General features: G+C 46.2%; 1 protein-coding gene across 5 annotated transcripts; it reads right to left on the bottom strand.

Moving 5' to 3' along the window:
- Positions 1–1,358: 1,358 nt before the first annotated feature.
- On the bottom strand, positions 1,359–20,393 carry LOC144159234 (cyclic GMP-AMP synthase-like receptor). 5 transcript variants are annotated; one of them, XM_077690598.1, is made up of 8 exons: positions 20,288–20,393; positions 17,378–17,550; positions 16,017–16,122; positions 13,347–13,568; positions 12,856–13,014; positions 11,530–11,664; positions 7,149–7,277; positions 1,359–3,951 (listed from the first exon to the last, which is right to left on the bottom strand). In XM_077690598.1, the coding sequence occupies exons 2-8, from the start codon at positions 17,542–17,544 to the stop codon at positions 3,619–3,621; spliced, it is 1,251 nt and encodes a 416-aa protein (XP_077546724.1). In that variant the 5' UTR covers positions 17,545–17,550; positions 20,288–20,393; the 3' UTR covers positions 1,359–3,618. The 5 variants fall into 5 exon arrangements, with proteins under 5 accessions (XP_077546724.1, XP_077546726.1, XP_077546725.1 ...); XM_077690600.1 differs by having other exon boundaries at positions 12,856–13,008; XM_077690599.1 differs by lacking the exon at positions 20,288–20,393 and adding an exon at positions 19,881–20,163.
- Between the last annotated feature and the right edge of the window lie 5 nt (positions 20,394–20,398).

Below are 20,398 nucleotides of genomic sequence, written 5' to 3'. Positions count from 1 at the left end.
TTCATTCACGTTCAAAAGTTGCACACTTCTCAGTGAAGTTGCAAATGTTGGTGAATTCCCGTCTGCTGTCAATAAATGCAGTGAAACGGAAAACCTATTTTCCCGCTGAAATAAAACGCTAGTCCGTCCAAGTTCCATTCAGGTAATTAACTATGCTAAACCGCAAATTACAAACAAACGTGTTTTGTTTGTACTTTGCATGATCTCGCGAGAGATCATACCACGAACGCAATTGCATAAAAGCCGGTTTCATAATGCGAGGGACCCATGTTATATTTTCACCACGGGAAGCTTTTTTTCCATTCTTCTTCCCTTCTTGTTTCAAGTGGCGGCAGCCTTTAAGTGTTTTATGTTAATTTGGGGGTAGGCTAGTGCTTTTTTTGTTCTTTTATTATTTATTTACAACCGCCCAAACCCATGTGAGCATGTGCCTTCCTGTCTCATAACGAGACGGCCTGGGAAGGCAAGATGGATTGTTTCTTGCGCACAAGAGCGCCTGAATTCGTTGTTAGGTTGTTTTTTGTTCACTTCAAAATTAAAGCATTTGGCTTTAATGATTGGGAAAATTCCCATCTGGCCTTTTTTCCTTGTAGGTGTCGTGCACTGTGTGCCAACATAACCTCTTCTTTCTTTAAAATTGGCTGCACATGTTATTGCTACCCGCCGCTGCTAACCCCGTACCTCTCTCGCCTTTGGGGTAGCCCGGTGGTTAGGTTGCCGGTTTCATGGCCTAAACAACCCTGGTTCAGTCCCGGGACCTCCCTAACCAGATCTTTTTCTTAAGGCGCGCACTCACCACACCTGCTCCTCGGCTCCTTGCCTCCTCGCAACTTTCCCTCACACTTAATGGCCTAGCATTTTCACTCTCTCCACTTAGCCGATGATGATGGTTCTTTGGTTACGCTCCATGGTGCAACTAAAAGTTTGAACAGCACCGCTGTTATAACAGTATTTCTTCACTGATTGGAAAAGTAATGTGGGCATCATGAATTCAGGTAAAAGCAAGGCGATTACACCGCAGTCACCGTAAAAAAACAGTTTCATTCTGAAAAAACCTAGCGTACTGCAAATGCAAAAAAAGTAATAATGTCAGAATTCTAGTGTACAGCTCAAAATTATACAGGCAATTCAAACCTATGAAAACAGATGAAAGTAAATGGATGAAAGTGGCACGGAAAGTATTTCCTGCATTTAGGGGCGCACAAACTTTTACATGCAATAGTGTATAAGAATATATGTGCTGTTCAGAAAGCTCGTTCAGTGCGTTGGGTTATGTACGTTTTCTACTGCGTTTTTGTCAAATCCGGATTAGTTTGATATTATACTGTCACGCAGCCAAGGATGACACAAGGTTCTTGGATGAATAACGTTTATTGGAGCGAACTTGTGCCCCACAAACGCTCACAGAAAATACAAGCGGCATAGAAGCAGTCAACGGGATGACGTGCGCAGACTCACATCAGTGAATCGAATGCCAAGGCGCTTGCCCTGCGAGCATTCATCTCCCAGCGTCATTCATGATTTTCACAGCCCTAAGCATTTAATCACGAGTTCTGTCAACGTAAATGCGCTCGTTCAATCACTCTTATTGCTTGTGGGCTTTTCTGTGTCGCTACTTGTACTGAAAAGACACTTCAGTAGTTCCATCCTTCAGTGCATGGCCCAGGAAGTGACGTACAGTAATGTTTCGTTGCTAAGATTTTTTGTTTAACAACAGACAGTTAAGCATAATGCGCACTTAGCAGAAATGGGTCCAGCCCATTCCAACACCACAAACGCTGTCTATACACAACTATCAGCTGATGACTGCTTGTTAATAGGATGTAGAATAGAGCTAGCTGGTACTGCTTCATCTTGAATTGTGCTGGGTATACTAAGACAAATTGGAGCACAAACCTGCATTACTAAAATGAGAAGAAGACGGGGAACCTGTAGAGTATATATACAAGGGCGTGATTTTGCGTTTGCATGCATGGCAAAAGCCAATAAGAACAAATATGAACAGAAAAGTGAAGATGACAGGCCTACTCGATGACAACTATGAATGTAAACACTGGCAGAATGTATGCATGCGGGAATGACTGCATGCAAGACAATATCTTTCCCATAGTGGTGGCTCTCTTTTAATGAGGTTTTATTCCTCATCGGTCAGCAGGATTGGCGGAGCGCTAACGCGCCCATCAGCCTCTGTGGTTATGTAATAGGCTTCTATGATCTCGCGTGTGACCTTGTCTTTGGCGCGTGCCAAGATGTGCATGTCCTGTAGCTGCAGTGTGCACTCGCCCGTTTTGGAAGTTTTGCAACAGAGTGCCAGATTGCTCGTTGGCCGAGTTCACTGGCCTGTATAATATCGATGTTCTCTGAGAAATTCATTCGCACACCTTCCACAATGTACGATATACGCTTTCCCACATGCCAGTGGTATCTTGTATACCACGCGCATCTGGCAATGAAGTTTTTTTCCCCATGTTTCATATACCACATTCTTTTTCACTTTCCTGCCGGAACTGTTCACTTTTCCGCACATGCCTTCTATCTTTGATGGTGCAGAGAAAACCACCTTAACATATATTTTTTTTAAAGCGAAGCTTTAGTGTCCTTACTGATTCCATTGTACACCAATACACCCTGCAGGAAAGCCAACTTTCTCCAACTATGATGATGAATGATCATGGGCGAAGTGAAAGAAAGAAAACGAACGCTGCCTGCGGCCAGAATCGAACCTGGCTTCCTCACATTACAAAGTCAAGGTCTATCCGATTGCTCAATTTCGACATGGCTGAAGTGAACGCCAAGCAGCAGGTACCAATTTGCGCCGCACACCCCAAACCCAAACGTTAGGCCTACGGAGTGCACACCCGAGAGTCACTGTGGGTATTCTAGAAGAGTGGGGTATAGCTTCTGAGTGGTGCATACTTGCAGCATGGGATTGGCGAACAAAATAATCCATTAGGAGAAAGCTTTGCGTTCAACCATCGCCATCGTTAGACGGAGGGGTTCATGATATTTTCTGCAAGCTTCTTTAGCCCGTGTGATATGCCATAAACAAAGTGGAAGGTGCGTGAACGAACGCCTCAGAGAACACCAATATCTGGCACTCCGTTGCAAAACTTGCAAAATGGGCGAGTGCACACTGCAGTTTCAAGGCACGCATATCTTGGCACGCTCCAAAGACAAGATCACGAGATCATAGAAGCCTATTACATATGACCACAGAAGCTGAAGGGTGCGTTAACACTCCGTCAATCCTGCTGTCCCATGAGGAACAAAATCTCATTAAAAGATAGCCACCACGACGAGAAAGATAGCGTCTTGCACACAGTCATTCTCACATTCATGCATCTTGCCAGTATTTACGTTCGTGGCTGTTGTCACAGTAGGCCTGTCATCACTTTTACTTTTCTGTTCATATTCGTTCTTATCTGTTTTTGCCACGCAAGCGCGAAATCGTGCCCTTGCATTTGTATCCCTAGTTTTCTTTTCTTTTTGTCTAAATAAACAGTTGCAAGTTTGAGCTTCATCTCAATTCCAATTGTCATCCAATTTGTCTTAGTACACCCAGTGCAAACCAAGATGATGCTTGTTAGTGACTGTATATTCTATACTGAAGTGAAGTGGCTAGCCGGGCAAGTTGGATACAGATTCCTTGCGTATTTCTAGTGCAATAACCAGCACAAAAATGAAGAAAAGGCACTGGACTATTGCTGAAATATCGGCTTTAAATTGTGGGGAGAAAATATAGAGCGGAGAATCATCAGCACTGGGAGGTAAGAAGATATCCGGGGCCGTCTCTGGAGCCTTATCTAACCAATCTACGGTATTCTGAAGGAATCCTGCGATGCTCCTCCTTGTGCTTTCATTGACGCGCGGGATGAGGCTCATCCTTTTGTCAAAGAGGTAGGAAATGCCTGGGCCCCCAGCCAGCAGCTCTGCTTGCATCTTGTTCAGAACCTGCGAGGGAGCACATGACCACTCGTTGCAGCAGCACTACAATGTGCGTTTCACTCGCATACAAGAAAGCATAAACTCTCTGGTTTGTGTTCCAAATCTCTGTTGCTGCGCGGAAACCTGACCCTTGATAGACATAACCATTACACAACGTTCACTACATGAGCAGCGGGTGTTGTCTATTCCATCCCATTGTCCTGCGAGAAGATACCGGGTGCGCGAGGTATTTGAGAACGCTATTCCTTATCGCCACAGACACCAGCAGGCTCATATATTTAGGCGTACGGCTTCTTATTCGTCGACCCCTTATGCTTCATACTGCGCATTTTGTTCGGAGATGGAAGTGTACAAGTTGAAGCAGGAAATGAAACGCCATGCAGTTCTCGTCGCCCTGGCCACGCACCACAGTGACTTGGAAATTGCTACCTTTCTGAAAGGAGCGAAGTCTTTGGTTTACAAAGTGCGGACGGAGGTGGTGTTGTGGCGGTGACGTGGCATGTGTAGCGAAAAGGAAAAAACACAGTCAGCGGTCAGACATAGTCAGAACCCCTTAATTTCTCTGGCAGTAGTGTTATCCGTTGTCCGCAGACGATGACAGCATGCTGGCACACTTTTTTGCAGGACTCCGCGTTAATGCTGCCGGCTACGTGGATGTGCTTGCTCCCGTTGTAAAGCTATGGATAGAGAGTGTTTCGAAAGAAAGATCATATGTCTTTCAGCAAGATTCGGCTCCTGCCCACAACGCCTGCGTCACCCAATAGTGCCCGGCTGACGTCTGCGACCCCGTCACTCCCAACTTGTGGCCTCCTAGCTCTCCAGATTTGAATCCTCTTTACTACTACAGTGAAACCTCGATATATCGAACAGCGCGGTGCCCGAGAAATAGTTCGATATAACCATAATTCGATATATAAAATGACGTAAAAAACGCGTCATAAACTGGTACAAATCAATAAATGAACGAATTGTGCTGTAAATACTCACTGCGTGCTGCAAAGTATTTATTATTTTGGCTTAAATTACTACAGCAGGGTAGCCTGGCGTGTTATACACGACTTCCTCAACGTAGTCCAAACGTTCCACAAGCAACAGGCCGGTGCCTTCTATAGCGCTGCAGTAGCGGTGCGGTAGGGCCAAAACCGCTGAAGCCTTGGTCGAAGTCGGGAGCGGGGCACTATCAGCGCTTGCGGGTACAACCTCGGCAGCGTCTTCGTTTGTGCGCTCAGTAGTAACCTCCGCTAGGATCTCCACATCCGTCAACTCCGCTGTTGTTCCGGTGCTGTCGTGACCGCCGACAAAGTGCATCAATGCACACATGTATCAATGCCAAAGTGCATCAATGACAAAGACATCAATGCAGACGCTTCGTGGCTCAGCCCCAACAAAGCGCTCCAGCTGGCCCCAGGTTTCTTCAAGCTCGCATTCTTCTTTTGCACCATCCAATTCTGCTTGGGTGCAACCGATGCGCAGCAGTCGGGAACGCCCATCGTGCCACCGCTATCCTCGAGGGTACTGCGGGATAGCTCGCCGCCTGTCAACAGAGCGCGAGCGGTCTGGGCAGTCTGGGGTGGCGGAGTTCGATATACCCATTTCATGTCCGTCCCAGTTTGAAATAAAAAATTAAAAATGCATGTGATTTTCGGTGTGATATAGAAAGTGTTCGATACAGGCAATAATTCGATATACTCGTGTTCGATATATTGAGGTTTCACTGTATATCTGGGGTGTCGTTCAGAAAGAGGCCAGCAAAGGACCGCATAAATACAAAATGCTGGCTGAGAGCCGCCATTTCTAACTCAATGGCCAACATCTCTAGGGAGCACCAGATCCGTGCATGCAGCCGTTTGCAAAGCCGAATCGAATCACTTATTGCTGCCAATGGCGGATTCATTGAAGTTATGGAATTAAACCATAAAAGAAGTACTTCGCAAAGTTTAGTGAAAACATGTCCAATTTTGCTGGAGATATTCTGTTGTGCCTGACGCCAACGTTCTGTTCTCAAATACCTCGCGCACCCGGTATATACTATAGGACAAACAGGTGCGTGTCTTAATGATTGCTCGAGGCATCACTAGACAACTTTGGGCTCTTAGCAACTTAGCTTTACACGTAAGAAATTGCCAGGATTGTATTCCCAATTTTCACCTCACCAGCACTGCGAGTCGAGGAGAATCAAGATGTGAGTGCGAGCTGCTCAACGCATTTTTGATAAGTAAAAATAAGGAGACGTGTGTCGGCAATCCTTTGGTGGTCTTAACGGATAAAGAATATCAGTTTGTATCTACGTAAGTTGATCTCTTCATGTTGGCCTAGCAGGAAATAGATACAAATGTCTTGTTTTTACAAATAAATGTTGTCACTCACTTTCACTCACTTGTTATCACTTACAATCACTCACAAAAGAAAGAAAAAGCAACGCGTTCAAAATGGCATCCAAGGGCTCCAGCGCTGGTGAGATGAAAAGAGCAGAACTTCGCTCGTGCTGTTTCAGGCAGAATAAAAAACGAAAGATAAAGAAAGGGATGCGAGCTGTCCCAGGAGAAGGTACACAAGCACTGCAAAGGCGGGATAATTGAATTGCATTGAACAAATATATGTTCAATTAATCGTAAGAGGAGTGAGACAGAGAGGGCAAGAGTGAGAGGGGTGGTGGCAAAGAACGCAGAATGGCGCCACAGCAACTCTGGCGCATCACTGCTCTGCACTCCCGACAGCTCTCACATTAAGTGGAACTGCTTTAATTTTTTTTATACTCGCATCTAGCTAGTTCACAAGTCATGATAAACACTGGACACGGTGAACGCAAACCTTTTGCTGCATGTGTTGCAAAAAAGTTGATTGTTACAGACAGTACAATAGAGGCTGAGAGGACGGCCTTGAGCAAAGCGTATTTTTTCTTCACTGTCCGCTCAATGTCACTCTTGTGCTGGTTCTTTCTGCTTCCTCTCGTGTTAGCAAGTCGACATCTCTCATTTTCTTTTGGCTTGCTGTGTTCCAGCTGCTAGCATAAGTGGCACTCCCACCAAAGCAGAAGCTTGGCCAAATTGCTACCCCCAAAAAAGGACAGAACAGCATATGCATAACAAACAGCCAAACAAGCTCTCTTTGCTTATTACTTGTCCTCCATTCTTTACTATCCTAAGAGAGAGAGAGAGAAAGGGGGGGGGGGGCACATGCAGTGCTGGCCATGCCACACCCACCTCCAGTAGCCGGGTAAACTGGTGCTTGTGTTCCCAGGCCGACTTCCTGGGTTTGGCCAGCAGGTGACGCATGACCACAGTCTTGCAGGCGTAGGACGACAGGTTCCACTGGTACTTCTCTTTCAGGGCCTGCAACGCAACACTCTTGCCCTCTAATCCGCAATGGCAAATCTTCCCAGGGGCACTCGAAGGTGAGGAAACAGCAGGCCTGTGTGAGAATGCCTAGCTCAGGGCTAATCTTCTGCCCTATGAAAGCATGCCAAAGTAACGGAGAGCTACAAACTAATTCAGACTATAAGATTTTAAAGTTGCCTTGAAGACAACGTACAATTTTGTTTCACTCAAAAGATTTAGTGTTTTACTGCACTTTGAGGGCTTGTGCAACAGCAAGCGATGCACTGGCCAGATGGACTGATAAATGCTGAAGCAGCTAGAAGGGGGAGAAGATGACGACACTCAGACTAGGCTAGGCTTGTGTGTGCTCCCAGACACCTTGCTCTGGCACTTACCTCTACAACTTTGTAAATAGCTTTGTAAATAGAATAACTGCCCCGTAACAATAGGAAGTGCAAACAGATCGTTCCACAAGTTTCCAATTAGCGTTGAATTTTGTTGGCCTCTGCCAATCTAACAAGCTTCGCATAATACATCATAACTTTCACACGGCTGGCGAGTCAAGAGCCTATTTTATGTTTTCCTCATTATATGACTTATTGGAGTGAAGTTTGAGTTAAATGTGGTACAGGTGTTGTTTTTATAAGGCATTATAAGGCAACCTTCCGAACAAACCAAACTGGCATTTTGTCTTCATGGCCCCGTCAATGTCCCTGCTACTCTGGTGTCTCGAATGCCTTCGAAATGAATGTCATGTGGCTCAAATACGAATGTTATGCTGCTCCACTGGGTTTGCTTCAGATGTGCTTTGAGCTCATTTGAGCGGAATGCCCGCTGCAGACAACATTTGAAACCCCAAACGCCTTCAAGAGGCAAATGTTTGTCCCAGTACCTTCGCCCAACTTACACAAAACTAATGTTGAAAACAGAATAATGAATTACCTAACATCAACCCTTTAAAAACTAGTGCGCCATGCAATTGACATTTCCTGAGCTAAAATACTTTTCCAAACATGACCAATATCATACTTTCTATCCGAACCAGAGGAGAGGAGGACGAAAACTTTTTATTGAACATATTGTTCGGCGGTAGTGGTCCTCAGTTCAAGAGTCGCAGTGCTTTCTTCACCAGTGCAGCTCCCTCCACCGGAAGAGCCTGGTCAGGAAGGTGTGAGCTAGACAGCATGATCTCCCACTGTTCGGTGGGTGGGAAGGGTGGGGAGGTGGATCGTACTGGGTGGGAAATAGTAGATTCATTTGAACGGGGTGGGGGAAAGCATTCGTTTGAAGCAATCTGAGGGTAGTTTCCTTCATTTTTTTTTTCCGCTGTAGGTGTGAGGCTGGGAGTCTTCCTGCTTATTGTATTGTTTTGTAATTCCATGGTAGGTCAAAGGGGGGTGGGTTACGGTTCCTCCTCTGTGGCCTGGTCGGCTCGGGCTTGGGCTGTGAAATGGGCAAACTCGCCTTTCACGGAGTGGGTTGGGGTCCAGACAATCTCGACATTACGGCTCAAGAGTTTGCTTCGCAGGATTTGAACTGCTGCCGGTGCCATTAGACCTGATGCGAAACTTCGTCAAGCCTTGTAAAAGCTCATAACCACAGTGGAGGCATCTGTTTGTGCTAGCGATGGAGCTATAGCCAGCTCTTCGGCCTCTCGTGTTGTGGTGCGTGGGGCTGTAATGCCATGTGCTCACATCCCCAAGTCACAACCGCCACCATGGCTCTCTTGTTACTGTGGTTGGCTTTGTCGGTGTACACGACTGTGGTGTTGCCACCGTACAATTTGTTTAGTGCTTTGGCTCTCGTCACCCATCTGTCTTTATGGTGCTCAGGACGCACGATTCGTGGGACAAGGCATATCCGTATCTGCTTCCGCCATTCTTTAGAGAGTTCTTCTGGTAGGCTTTCATTTTGTAAGACCATTGAAGTTTCTCAGGAAGCTTCCAGCCATCTGGGTGGAGGAGGCGATGGTCAGTCCTAATCTTGCTTGCTGCTTTGACAAGTCTCCCTCTGTGAGGTTGTCTACGGTATTGTGTAGTCCCGTATTGAGTAATTTATCGCTTGAGGCACACATTGGTAACCCCAACGCATGCTTGAATGGCTCTCGAATTACTATATCTAGTACCTATTTGGTCACGCTCGGTGTCATTTAGCGTGACATATGGGGCTGCATACGTAACGCGCACAGTACAAATTAGTGCATCAACCTCACCGCATCACATCCTTTCATCCCTTTGTGCTTGTTTTGTAACCCAGCAGATTATGTGGATGACTTCATCCATGGTCTTTTTAGGTGCTGAAGCAGGAAGTGATTTTTAACGATGGCTTGTATTGTAATTTGTAAGGCCTATGATGTGGAGCGACTTAACCCTCCAGGGAGATTTAGATGTTGTAATTTTCTCACTTGATGCGCCTTCTTCAGACAACAAGAAGCTCCAACTTTTGCGGTGCACAGGTCAGGCCGCATTCCTTGGCGTATTGGTTCACGGTTTCAGCGGCGAATCGAAGCGTGCCCTACACGCCTCCGAGGGAGTCTGTGCCTGTCCATAGGCTGATGTTACTTGCATGGTGTAGATTAGGCATTTTCTTTAGCTGTTCCGAAAGAGCCAGGAGCGCGATGTTGAAAAGTAGGGGGGAAAGGACTGCACCCTTGGGGGTCCCTCTGACCCATAGTTTGTTAGGATTGGAGGTGATGTCCCCGATCTTAAGTGTGGCTTGGTGGTTGGAAAGGCATTGTACCACGCAGTTGCAGGTCCTCTATCCGCATTCAGTTTTGCTCAAGTTTCGGAGGATTGCTTCGTATCACGTTGTCAAACGCTCCCTTCCCGCCTAAAGCAAGGATGGCCCGGGAGAAGTGCCGATTTGCCGGAACGCGGATCTCCTCCTTGATTTGGATGAGTACATCGTGCATTCTTAGGATGCTTCATGAAACCGAGCATGGAATCTGGCAACTGATGGGTGCCGTCAAGGTGTTGCTGCAATCTTGTTAGGATTATTCGTTCCATAACTTTGCCAATACAAGAAGTAAGAGAGATTGGTCGTAGGTTTTCAATGTGTGGCAATTTTCACAGCTTCGGTATGAAGTATACTTCGGCTGTCTTCCACAATGTTGGAAGCTTTCCTGTCCACCAACAGTCGTTAGAGGGATCAATCATAGTTTGCAAGGCTCTTTCGTCCAGGTCTTCAAGGATCTTGATAACTCGATTGGGGCCAGGAGCGCTGATTTTTTACTGGCGGCTATTGCGCTCGCACCTTGTAGACCTGAATATCACTGTCTAAGGCACAATTAGGCTCTCCTGTGTAAAGAAGGTGTAGCCGGGTAGGCTCCCTTGCTCCATCTTCCAGTATTTCTTTGCAAGATCCTGAAAAGAGGTCTTCCTGCATACCTTTTTACAAGTTTAGAGTACGCTTCAGGTTCCTGTTTGTCGCTTGATTGATTGACTGTAGGGTTTAACGCTCTGGCATTACAAAGGCGATGAGGTGCGCTGCAGTGGAGGGCTCCGGATTAATTTTGACCGCCTGGGGATCTTTAACGTGCGTCGAAATCTCGTACACACGGGTGTGTTTGCTTTTCACCTCCATCAGAAAAGTGGCTGCAGTGACCAGGAATCGAACCCGCGTCCTTGTGCTCAGCAGCACAACGCCTGTTTGTCTCTCCCTTGCCCTTTGACGGGTCAATTAGGTGTCTTAGAAGATGCCACATCTCGTGCACTAAGAGGGTGTTCTGCAAGCGGTCACGTAGCTTTACCCAGTTCTCTTTGGACAGTTGCGTGGCGTACTCTACTGCTCACTTGGTTTATTAGGGCGATTTTCTTTTTAAGTCTTCAGCTATTTCGTCATTTTTACCAGCGTCTAGTGAGGCTGTGGCGTGCTTCCCATATGTCCGAGAGCAAATGCTTTGAAAGTGATATGCAATTTGTGAAAGAGAAACACGGTCTAATTACATTGAAGCAATTTTAAATTAAATAGCAATGTTTTTACTGCGAGTAATCCCTTGCGATTGTCAATTCCATTTTGCTGTATGAAAACAAAACTTGAAGGCAGCACGTGCCACTGCAGAGTAGTGAGTACCTAAATGTCAAAGCTTTCAACATCCAATGAAACTGCAGTGAAGCACGGCAGATTCCGAATGGCATTCCAGGCTCCTCGTTCGAGCCGAACGACATTGGGTTAGCGTGCGTTTTTAAAATGCCAGTGCAGCAGGTGTGTGACATGCGGTCAGAAGACATCCCTGGCAGGCCGTACGGCAGCGGACAAGCGTTCTCACCTTGACCAGACGAATGACAGGCTTCGCGCAGCCGCCCATGTCCTTGATCAGCTTTCTCTCAATGGTCGGGAAGTGCATGCGCCATGCGTAGTCATTCTCCAAGTTCCCTTTAGGAACCATCACCCATTTGTCTTCCTGAAATACAAAAAAACTGTTGCCTTGCAGAAGCCTACAAACGCACATGCGCCTCAAGCTCCAGCCGCTTACTTTTGGTTCCTAATCTATATGTTGATTAAGTTTTTTATAGTAACCTTTACAACACAGACTGCTCCCACTCAACATAACCTTTGCACAACGCTGGCCATAGCCTTCACACAGACAATTGATTTAAAAAGGGGAAAAGGGTCTTAGATCAGAAACTTTACTTTTGTAATTATGATGAAAATTAGGAGAGATTACGTAGTTTCTTGTTCTGATTTCAGATATAAATATTGCTTTTGTGCAAAACTCCAGGTTTTAAATTTACTGAGATTTATTTTTTTTTTTTTACTTCTGTGGCGAACTTTGTAAAAAGACTGCTGTATAGACGCAGCTGATTATGGTATTAGTGAACTGTGCGCAAGTCAACGAGAGCGTACAACATCATCATTCTACCTATGTTGGAAACTTACAACAGTGTGAAGTTTGGACTGAAAAGACAAATTATTTCCCTGGTTCTCACTTTTCAGGCTTTAAATCCAAATAGACGCAACTTTGGCTCTATCACAGATAAAGAGGTTATATCAGCGTTGCCCTCATTAGCTTGTGCGCAGTCCACTGATGCAACATTTAGCTGCACCTTTCCAACAGTTTTTTTTTTTGCAAAAGCGATAAAAATATTCAACCTACAAACATCGACCAAGTTAAAATTATATATACTTATCGCACACAAAAACAAAATTTATATCTGCAATCAAATGAGAAACTTTATAAGACCCCCTCATTTTCATTATCATAGCTGTAATAAAGTTTTTTGAGCCTAAATAACAGAAATGAATTGGCAATCCCAGAATGCCGTGTTTTGTGAATGATCCTCTTTTTTTTGTTACATGAGAACTCGCCAAAAACAGATTCTGCCTTGCTATGGATATAGAGCCCTACAAGTTTGCATGCAAGCAGCTGGTACAGCTCAAGGATCAGACATGATCGCGAGTACAGCGCAAAACAACAACAACAATTAAAACGTACATAAGACCAAGAAATGGGGCATACCCAGCACTGCGTATGACCCCTTTTTTGGCCTTGTGCCCATTTTTCTATGCTTTAGTCGCAGCCTTGTTGAACCAATTAGCCCAAACTTCAGCCTTTCTAAGGAGGCAAACCAGTGCCACTGAACAATTAACCCACCTCAGAGTGGTACTTGTGAGCCCATTTGGGAAGACGAAACCCCTTGGGGAGCTGCGCGTCTTCCCACTCAAAGACAGGAACTAAGTCTACGTCGAACTGTTCCTCGTTGGCCAGGGTAACGTGCAGTGTCATTGCCGGACCCGACACGCTGACCTTCAGCTGCATAGAGAAAGCAGCAACGCCTTACTCGTTTGGCGTACAGACATCTTTCATAATAAGTTCAGCCATGATGATGTAATAGGCTTGTGCTACTCCAGTGGCAAAGAACATTTCAGCTGCCCATGACAGCCTTCTGAAGTGGCTCTTGAACTTGCAATCAATTACGCACCCACTATTTGCTTGAAACCAAGTTATACTTTGTGACTCCTGTGCACTCGCAAATTAGGCCAACAAGAAGTATGCAATGAGCCAATGCAACGCCATGGTCAGTATACCGTTAGACGTCAGACAATTTCGGCATGTCAAACCCGATCGTCACAAGTCGTATTCACCTCAGGGGAATCGCAGTTGTCACTATGCTCCAGCTTGTAGCTTTCGACCGCTCTGTCGACGACAGACTGGAACCACTGCCGGAACCGGGGTGCCACAAGCCTGCCGTTGTCGAGCCATCTCTTGAGCTGTTGAAACGCTTGGTTGCCCAGCTCTTTTTCAAGATGGTCCAGGCTTCTTCTTGTCAACCTGAGGCTGACACAGCCGGGATCTGCAAGCGTAAGCTTGGAAAACAGACATGCACAGCTCATGAACGAAGCAAAGGCCCAACTTTGATTAAGTATTCATGAACACAATACAAATGGCATGAATTGACTCGGTACTCTGCCCCCCAAATATATCAAACATCTAGAGCGCTGGGAAACCCTGCTGCGCAGCTCTGATCCCCTAATGCAGCTACACCTTGTCCAGATGGCCGAAGAAGCCACCAGGAACCAAGATCTCCTGGATGACTGACGCGGCAGAGAAAGCCCAAGGGCAAATAAAGCTCTCTCTCTCTCCCCCCTCCCCTTCAAGGAAGAAGAATCACTACTCCGAAGAACGCAAACCATTACCTTTCCTCACCCAGTTCACCTGCATTGTATATATGTTTCCAACTCATTACTCTGCTGAATACTGAATGCTGATTGAGTGAGTGAGTGAGTGAGTGAGTGAGAGAGAGAGAGAGAGAGAGAGAGAGAGAGAGAGAGAGAGAGAGAGAGAGAGAGAGAGAGAGAGAGAGAGAGAGAGAGAGAGAGAGAGAGAGAGAGAGAGAGAGAGAGAGAGAGAGAGAGAGAGAGAGAGAGAGAGAGGGGGGGGGGGGGGACACAAACAGCGTTGTGTGTCTTCCTTATATCGTTGCTTTAATACCATCAATCCTTAAGTGTAGTTTAAAGGCTCGACAACCTCAAGCGGTGGGGAGCACGTGTATCTGCCAGCTAGTTTGTCTCACTGCTGTATACATTTCCAGTTTTCATTCATTTCATTTATTTCATTTCATTTCATTTATTCATACTGCAGGCCAAGATGCTGGCCCATGCAGGGAGGGCAGTACAGAGCAAGAATTCAAAGAACGCATGAACAGGATGCTACCGATAACATGTCACAAAAGTTTACAAATACTTGACTAAGCACAACCGCGACATAAGAACAACACAATAAATCGCAGTGGGGCAAAACGCCTTGCCCCAAAAACACAGCACTAATATAACAAAACAGTTTGCTGACGTATGAGTGACCAGGCTTGCGCCACTATGAGCCAGTGCTGCGCTACCAAGAGCACAGGACAGAAAAATTGCAGGGCACATAAAAAAATGTGAGAACACCTAGGCCCTTATTTTTAGTCATGAATGCGAAAGAAGTAATGTTCAACGGCATGCTGCACATTGCTTCTTTTAGTTTGGCGCTGTGAGCAATTGCGACTACTGCGCCGCTGGCCCAGGGCAGTGAGGCGCGTGCTTAATATTCCACCAAACATCGCACTTGCAGCCCCAGCTGCAATTCTGCCTAACAGTGCGGTCTTTTACTTGTGCGTGTACTCTCTTGTGAAGCTCGTGCAATAAAGTGTTCTGCAGTAGCGTAGGATCCATTCTGAGCTTCTGCAGCCGATGCTAATGCTGGCTTTTTCACTCAATGACCCATTTAATGTTTTCGCATCATTTGCAATACTTACCAGAGGACAGCGTTATTCGATATATGTAATAGTGGCGAAACTCCCTCCATACCCCATGTACCAAAAAGCAGTCTCTGATTTGCACCCTGCTACCATGGGGGCCAAGAGCCTGCCATCTGTCGACAGAAAGTTGAAGTGGTAATCAGCTGTTTACAGCGGCTTCCACTAGCCATGAAAGAAATGCTGTGGGAACACCAGGAAACATTTTTCGATTAAAAAGCAAGTATCCTTGAATAAGTTGCCTCACTGGACGTACCGTATTTACCCGATTCTAGCGCGCACTTTTTTTCCGAAAAAATAGGTCGAAAAATCGCATGTGCGTTAGAATAGGATACACAACCGAAACTGCCGAAACAGCGGAAATTTCGTCCCACCCATCGCCATCGCCGTCTCAAGATGGCACCAAAGCTTTTAGCAACGATTTTTCGGACGCAGCAAGCCTAGGCGCCTAGGGTTTTCTATCGGAGTTCACACAAATCGTCAAATCGTTTCACTTGCGCGCTTAATAACAGCAATGGCAGCAGCGGCTCCCACGCGTTCAAAATGAACAGTCGGCTGAAGCGTGCACCTCTGGAGAAGCTCTCGGGATGGGCGTGCGAGGCGTGGGCCACAATCCCATAGACCATGGTTGAACGTTCGTTCAGAAGTGTGGCATCGCGAATGCGCTTGAAGGCACCGAGGCCGAGATGTTGTGGTCAGCGGAGAGTGACGAGGAGCGAGATTACTTCGGGAAATAAATCGCCCGTTTCTCTCGCATTCGTTTGTCTTGGTCACAAAGTCCCGTGCGCATTACAATCGGAGGTGCGAGTTTTTTCGTTTTTTTTTTGCCAGGAAAATCGGGTGCGCGTTAGAATGGGGGGCGCGTTAGAATCGGGTAAATACGGTAAACGTTCAGCGAAGTTCAGTTTTCACCACTTAATGTTGTGCTAATACGGTTACTCTTCATTCCCGACGAAGGGGGGGAAGGGGGGGGGGGGGTGCACACAGGGGCCTGAATTCTGAAGCAGAAAAGGACACTTACCTGAGACTTGTCTATGGGGACTAGAAGGCGGAGGACGATGTTGATGTCGAATTCATCAGCTTCAAAGATGCGGAGCCCCTCATACGAGCTGCCGGTGTAGGTATGCCTGCACCAAGGAATTTGTATAAAGACACACCGAAACCGTTTTGCTGTCGCCGTGTCGTTTTGGCTGCCAGCACACCAGGTTCAGTACACTCCTCATCATATTCTAAGCACAGCCGTCTTTGTAGATAACAACCTGCACATACTCGGCAATCCATGTGCCCCACTTCTGCTTGTTTAGAAGTGATGATCAAATACAGCACTATTCGATGCGGAGGAGAAATCTGTTCGACAATGAAATCGAGCTGCTTAGTGGGTGGGGTCTTCACTCCAGGACTCTGTTGGTGCGGCCTGATGTTTTTCACCCTTTCAGTGAGCCAAAGCTGCCTGCTTAGGTCCAAGCTCTGCTCATGTGAGGGATTAGGAATTGGTACAAGGTCTTGGTTTGACTGGCATGCCCAAACCATATGATAGAGTTTTGCTGGATCGCTGCAGTGTCCGCATAGGAGGTTGTACGTTGTGGGGTGAATGGCATGTATCTAGGTGGGGTGTGCAAATGTGTTAATTTGGAGTTGTCACTGGGTGAACTCTTGTTCTTTTGCCAACTTTTCAGCCAGTGGTTGGAGGGTAGGTCGTGCGCGCATGTGCTGGCTGATATATGTGATAAGTGAGTTCTCTCTCTCATCCTCTTACAGTGTCCGGCGAGCAAGATCTCGTGCGTGAGTGCGAGCCGCTACATTGCTGCAAAAGTATGAGTGGGCAGGCGTACAAATTACCTTGACTGTTCTTTTAGGAGGGCCAGTATTCGTAGGGCTTTCTTGAAAATTCTTCCGGCTATGTACTTTCAACACACCGCTTTCGAGTCTTTGATGATGACATCGGCTCGAGTCTGGGCTGTTGCTATAGGCTACCACTTCTTTCTCTTTGAGGATGGTAGCCTGGGAAAGGGTGATACTTGTAGTAAAATCAGTGGGGGTGGGAATGAAGAGGGGTGGGGGGAACTAAAGAACAGTGAAACAAGCCAAACAGCTTTTTCTGTCAGCTATTAGTTGGACATGCGCACTTGCTTGGTCGACTGCATTTGTTACTTGATTTGTTTTTCTCGGTCTTTGCACTTATATAGCCTTCTCCAAATCTTCATGGAGAGCAACACACATTCAACCGTTTTCAGTTGCTGTCCGGACAGCTCCAAGTCTCGCCCTTTCCAATTAACTAATAAAAGAAATTAACCCTACTTTCTTTTACCAATTTAGCTCTTCCTCCCATAGAAAGGTCAGTTTAACAGGGGTGTAATACAGCATAGTGCGCAGACACAATACCTGTTGAATATCTCGTCGAACAGGGGATCGAGCTCAATCATGCACGTTATCAGAACTTTTAGCAGCGTGTTGAGGGTTTTCTTGTTCCTTGCTGTGGTTTCGTCATCGAGACACAAGGCCTCGTGGATTTCTTCCAGGGCCGCACGGGCCTTTTTGCCTGCAGTCATAATCAACTGGAAAATAGAGAGAGAGAGAGAGACAACCTTTAATAGGAAAGGATGACCACTGGTCACGATGGGGGAAAGGAATGGGGAGGGAGGGTAAGAGAAAATAAACAAATTAATGCTGGTCGTTCTCAGTAGAGTCAATAACTGGGCCAGTTCTTGGAACCTGCAATTCATGGGCCAGTTCATGGTGATCGCAATGGGGTTTGTGCACATACACCAGTTCGTTCGGGGGAGGACCCGCTCAAACAACCCGTGCCAGACCGCTTTTAATTGAATAAACCGCTATTTCATATAATAGTTGTGCATCAGTTTGTTGTGGATCGGGATGGGGTTGGGGAGATTGAAATGTACGGTGCGTGGCGAAAGCTGGGCACCACCAAACTAGGTGTGTGAGGTCTGATGGAGTAGTGGTACGGCAGTAAGGACATCGAGGGGGCACGTGAGGGGTATACCACTTGCGAAGTGTTTCAGGTGTGTACGCTGAATTTGCAATATATTTGTTAATAAAAATTTCGCCTGAGCGGGGAATAGGAGGTAGGCGGCTGAGGTAGCCAGCTGGAGTTAGGGCTTTTAGACGTGTCGCAACGTGGTGCATTACATCTTGACTTATCACCACGCAACTAGCGCATAAGATAAGGTGATTGAGCGCACAACTTTGCACATCACTCGCGACTACAGTCATTTGTATGTTCACACCCTTTTTACTCATGTTGCGCTTGTGATTACAAACGAACGCTCAAAACAAAAATGTGATTCTGGGCGAAATGCGACACCAACAAGCATGTGACTATTTGCAAGTATATCGCCCACGATATAAGCATGCACTCTGTTACGAGTGCCACGTGCCTGCAAGCATGTATTCGCTTGCCAGTATGCGCGAGCACTTTTGAACTTGCAAGTTAATCATCATCATCAGCCTATCTATGCCCACAGTAGGGCAAAGGCTTCTCCCATGGATCTCCAATTATCCCAGTCCTGTGCTAACTGTGACCAATTGATCCCTGCAAACTTCTTGATCTCATCTGCAAATCTAACTTTCTGCCACCCCCTGCCGTGCTTGCTTTCTCTAGGGATCTACTCTGTTATTAATGACCGACGGTTACCTTGGCTTCGCATTACATGCCCACACCCGTTTCTTCTTAATTTCTACTAATATGTCCTTAACGTCTGTTCCCTGACCCACTCCGCCCTTTTCTTTTAATGTTACCCCCATGAATTCCCCACAAATCAGATGTACTCGCAAATGGGTCATTCTATGCGGAACGTCCCAGCCCAAAAAACAACCACCGCTAATTTCATTGCAAAAATTTGTGCTAGGTGCGGATTAAGTGTAGGAAATCTGCAGAGTATTTCCTTTGAAAAAAATTTTTCGGTCGTGTGAGCGCTCCTTGAAATTTCCGCAAACACGCAAAATGTGGTTGGAGATAATAAATTTTAAATAAATAGTGAAACTATGTAGAATGACAAATATTATTTTGGACCATTCCCCCTTGCATTGTTCTTTGATGTGGGACTATGTCTGAAGCTGTGTAAGGATTTTTGGCGTTGTATTGGCAAAGTAAAAACGTAAGAAATGGCTCGTTTTTAGGAATTTTTCGCAAAAGCACCGTGAAATGTTCACCCGAAATATTTTCATCGTGCGCTGATATGGTCTTCGAGTGTCTACTAAAAATAATTTAAGCCAATTAAAGAGCGTATTTTTCAAAACAATTACTTACAAAGATGCAAAAAAAAAATGAGTTTTTGCCAAACTTAAGACCTAAAAAAAGCACCAAGGCCCTCGAGGTAAAATTACATGAGACGGCTCATTATACGCACCAGTACCTTATCTTTTAATTCGGAAAATTTGATTCGAGTAAATTTTGTTTGAGGCGAGAAAAAAAATTTTGAAGTTCACAATCAGCCGCACCTGTGTCCACTATGGAACTGTGCACCCAACTCGAAACGCGTTCGTGCCGCCGGCCCTTCTCGTGGCAGGCATGTGCACAATGCTAAAGGCATCGAGCAGGCATGCTCGATGCTAAACGAACATTGCTTGTGCCTCTTGACAACACAATATGTATACATCGTAAACGGCTATACTCCAGTCCACCCCTTTTTTATTTTCAGGTCTTTGCAAAGTCAGTTCGGCATCGTTGCAGTTGACATATAGCGAAACTACAAAACCGAAACTACAAAACCGAAACTACATAAAACCACTACAAAAACGAAACTATACATAAAACCACATGAAAATACAACCGTGTTTTGATTTAAACCTGGAGTTGCCCCGCCAGCACCCGGTCGACGCGTACGCTGTCATGCGCCGGCGACCGAATACGGCAATTTTAGGACGCCTGATTTTGATGTCGAGCTTCACGCGTACGGAGCACTTATCACGACGTCCGTCTTCAGGGCGCGCGCCGGCAAGCGAGTACGGCAACTTTTCAAGGCCCGATTTTGTTGCGAAGCTTCACGAGAACGGCACACGTGCACGACGCCAGTCTTCGCGCCGCGAGACGGGCGGTCGCGACGGCAGCGGCTGGGCTTACGAGTACGGTAGCTGCGCGGCGCACTGCCTGCAAACCGCCTTGCCAATCCCCTCTTGAGTCTCAAGCGCAACTCAGCAAAGTTATTTCATCATTTCGATGCCACCAAAAATATTTCACAGCTGTGGTGGCCCTTTCTGCCTGACAAAGCTCTTCAGTAACAATTAATGAACATAACCGGCCACCTGTAATCATTACTGCACAATCCTACTTACCTGAAAACTACGCGACTGATGTCAGATCAGATGCTTATCTGACGGCTCAGCTGGAAACGGGGAAACGGCACACAAACGTAACACCGGCGAAAACTTTTTTGAACACGCCGA

This window comes from Haemaphysalis longicornis, unplaced genomic scaffold, assembly GCF_048455015.1.
Source record: "Haemaphysalis longicornis isolate Haplotype H1 unplaced genomic scaffold, Haemaphysalis longicornis Haplotype H1 scaffold_10, whole genome shotgun sequence".
Classification (NCBI taxonomy): Eukaryota; Metazoa; Arthropoda; class Arachnida; order Ixodida; family Ixodidae; genus Haemaphysalis; species Haemaphysalis longicornis.
The sequence above is the reverse complement of the archived record's forward strand: the minus strand, read 5'-3'. Positions and strand labels throughout refer to the sequence as shown.

Excerpts from the sequence above, each read along its gene's own strand:
- LOC144159234 (XM_077690598.1), bottom strand. The coding sequence starts at position 17,544 with ATGACTGCAGGCAAAAAGGCCCGTGCGGCCCTGGAAGAAATCCACGAG. Across the intron at positions 13,015-13,346 it reads ACAACTGCGATTCCCCTGAG|CTGAAGGTCAGCGTGTCGGG; the intron begins GTGAATACGACT and ends TTCTCTATGCAG. Across the intron at positions 7,278-11,529 it reads CTGTCATTCGTCTGGTCAAG|GCCCTGAAAGAGAAGTACCA; the intron begins GTGAGAACGCTT and ends GTTGCGTTGCAG.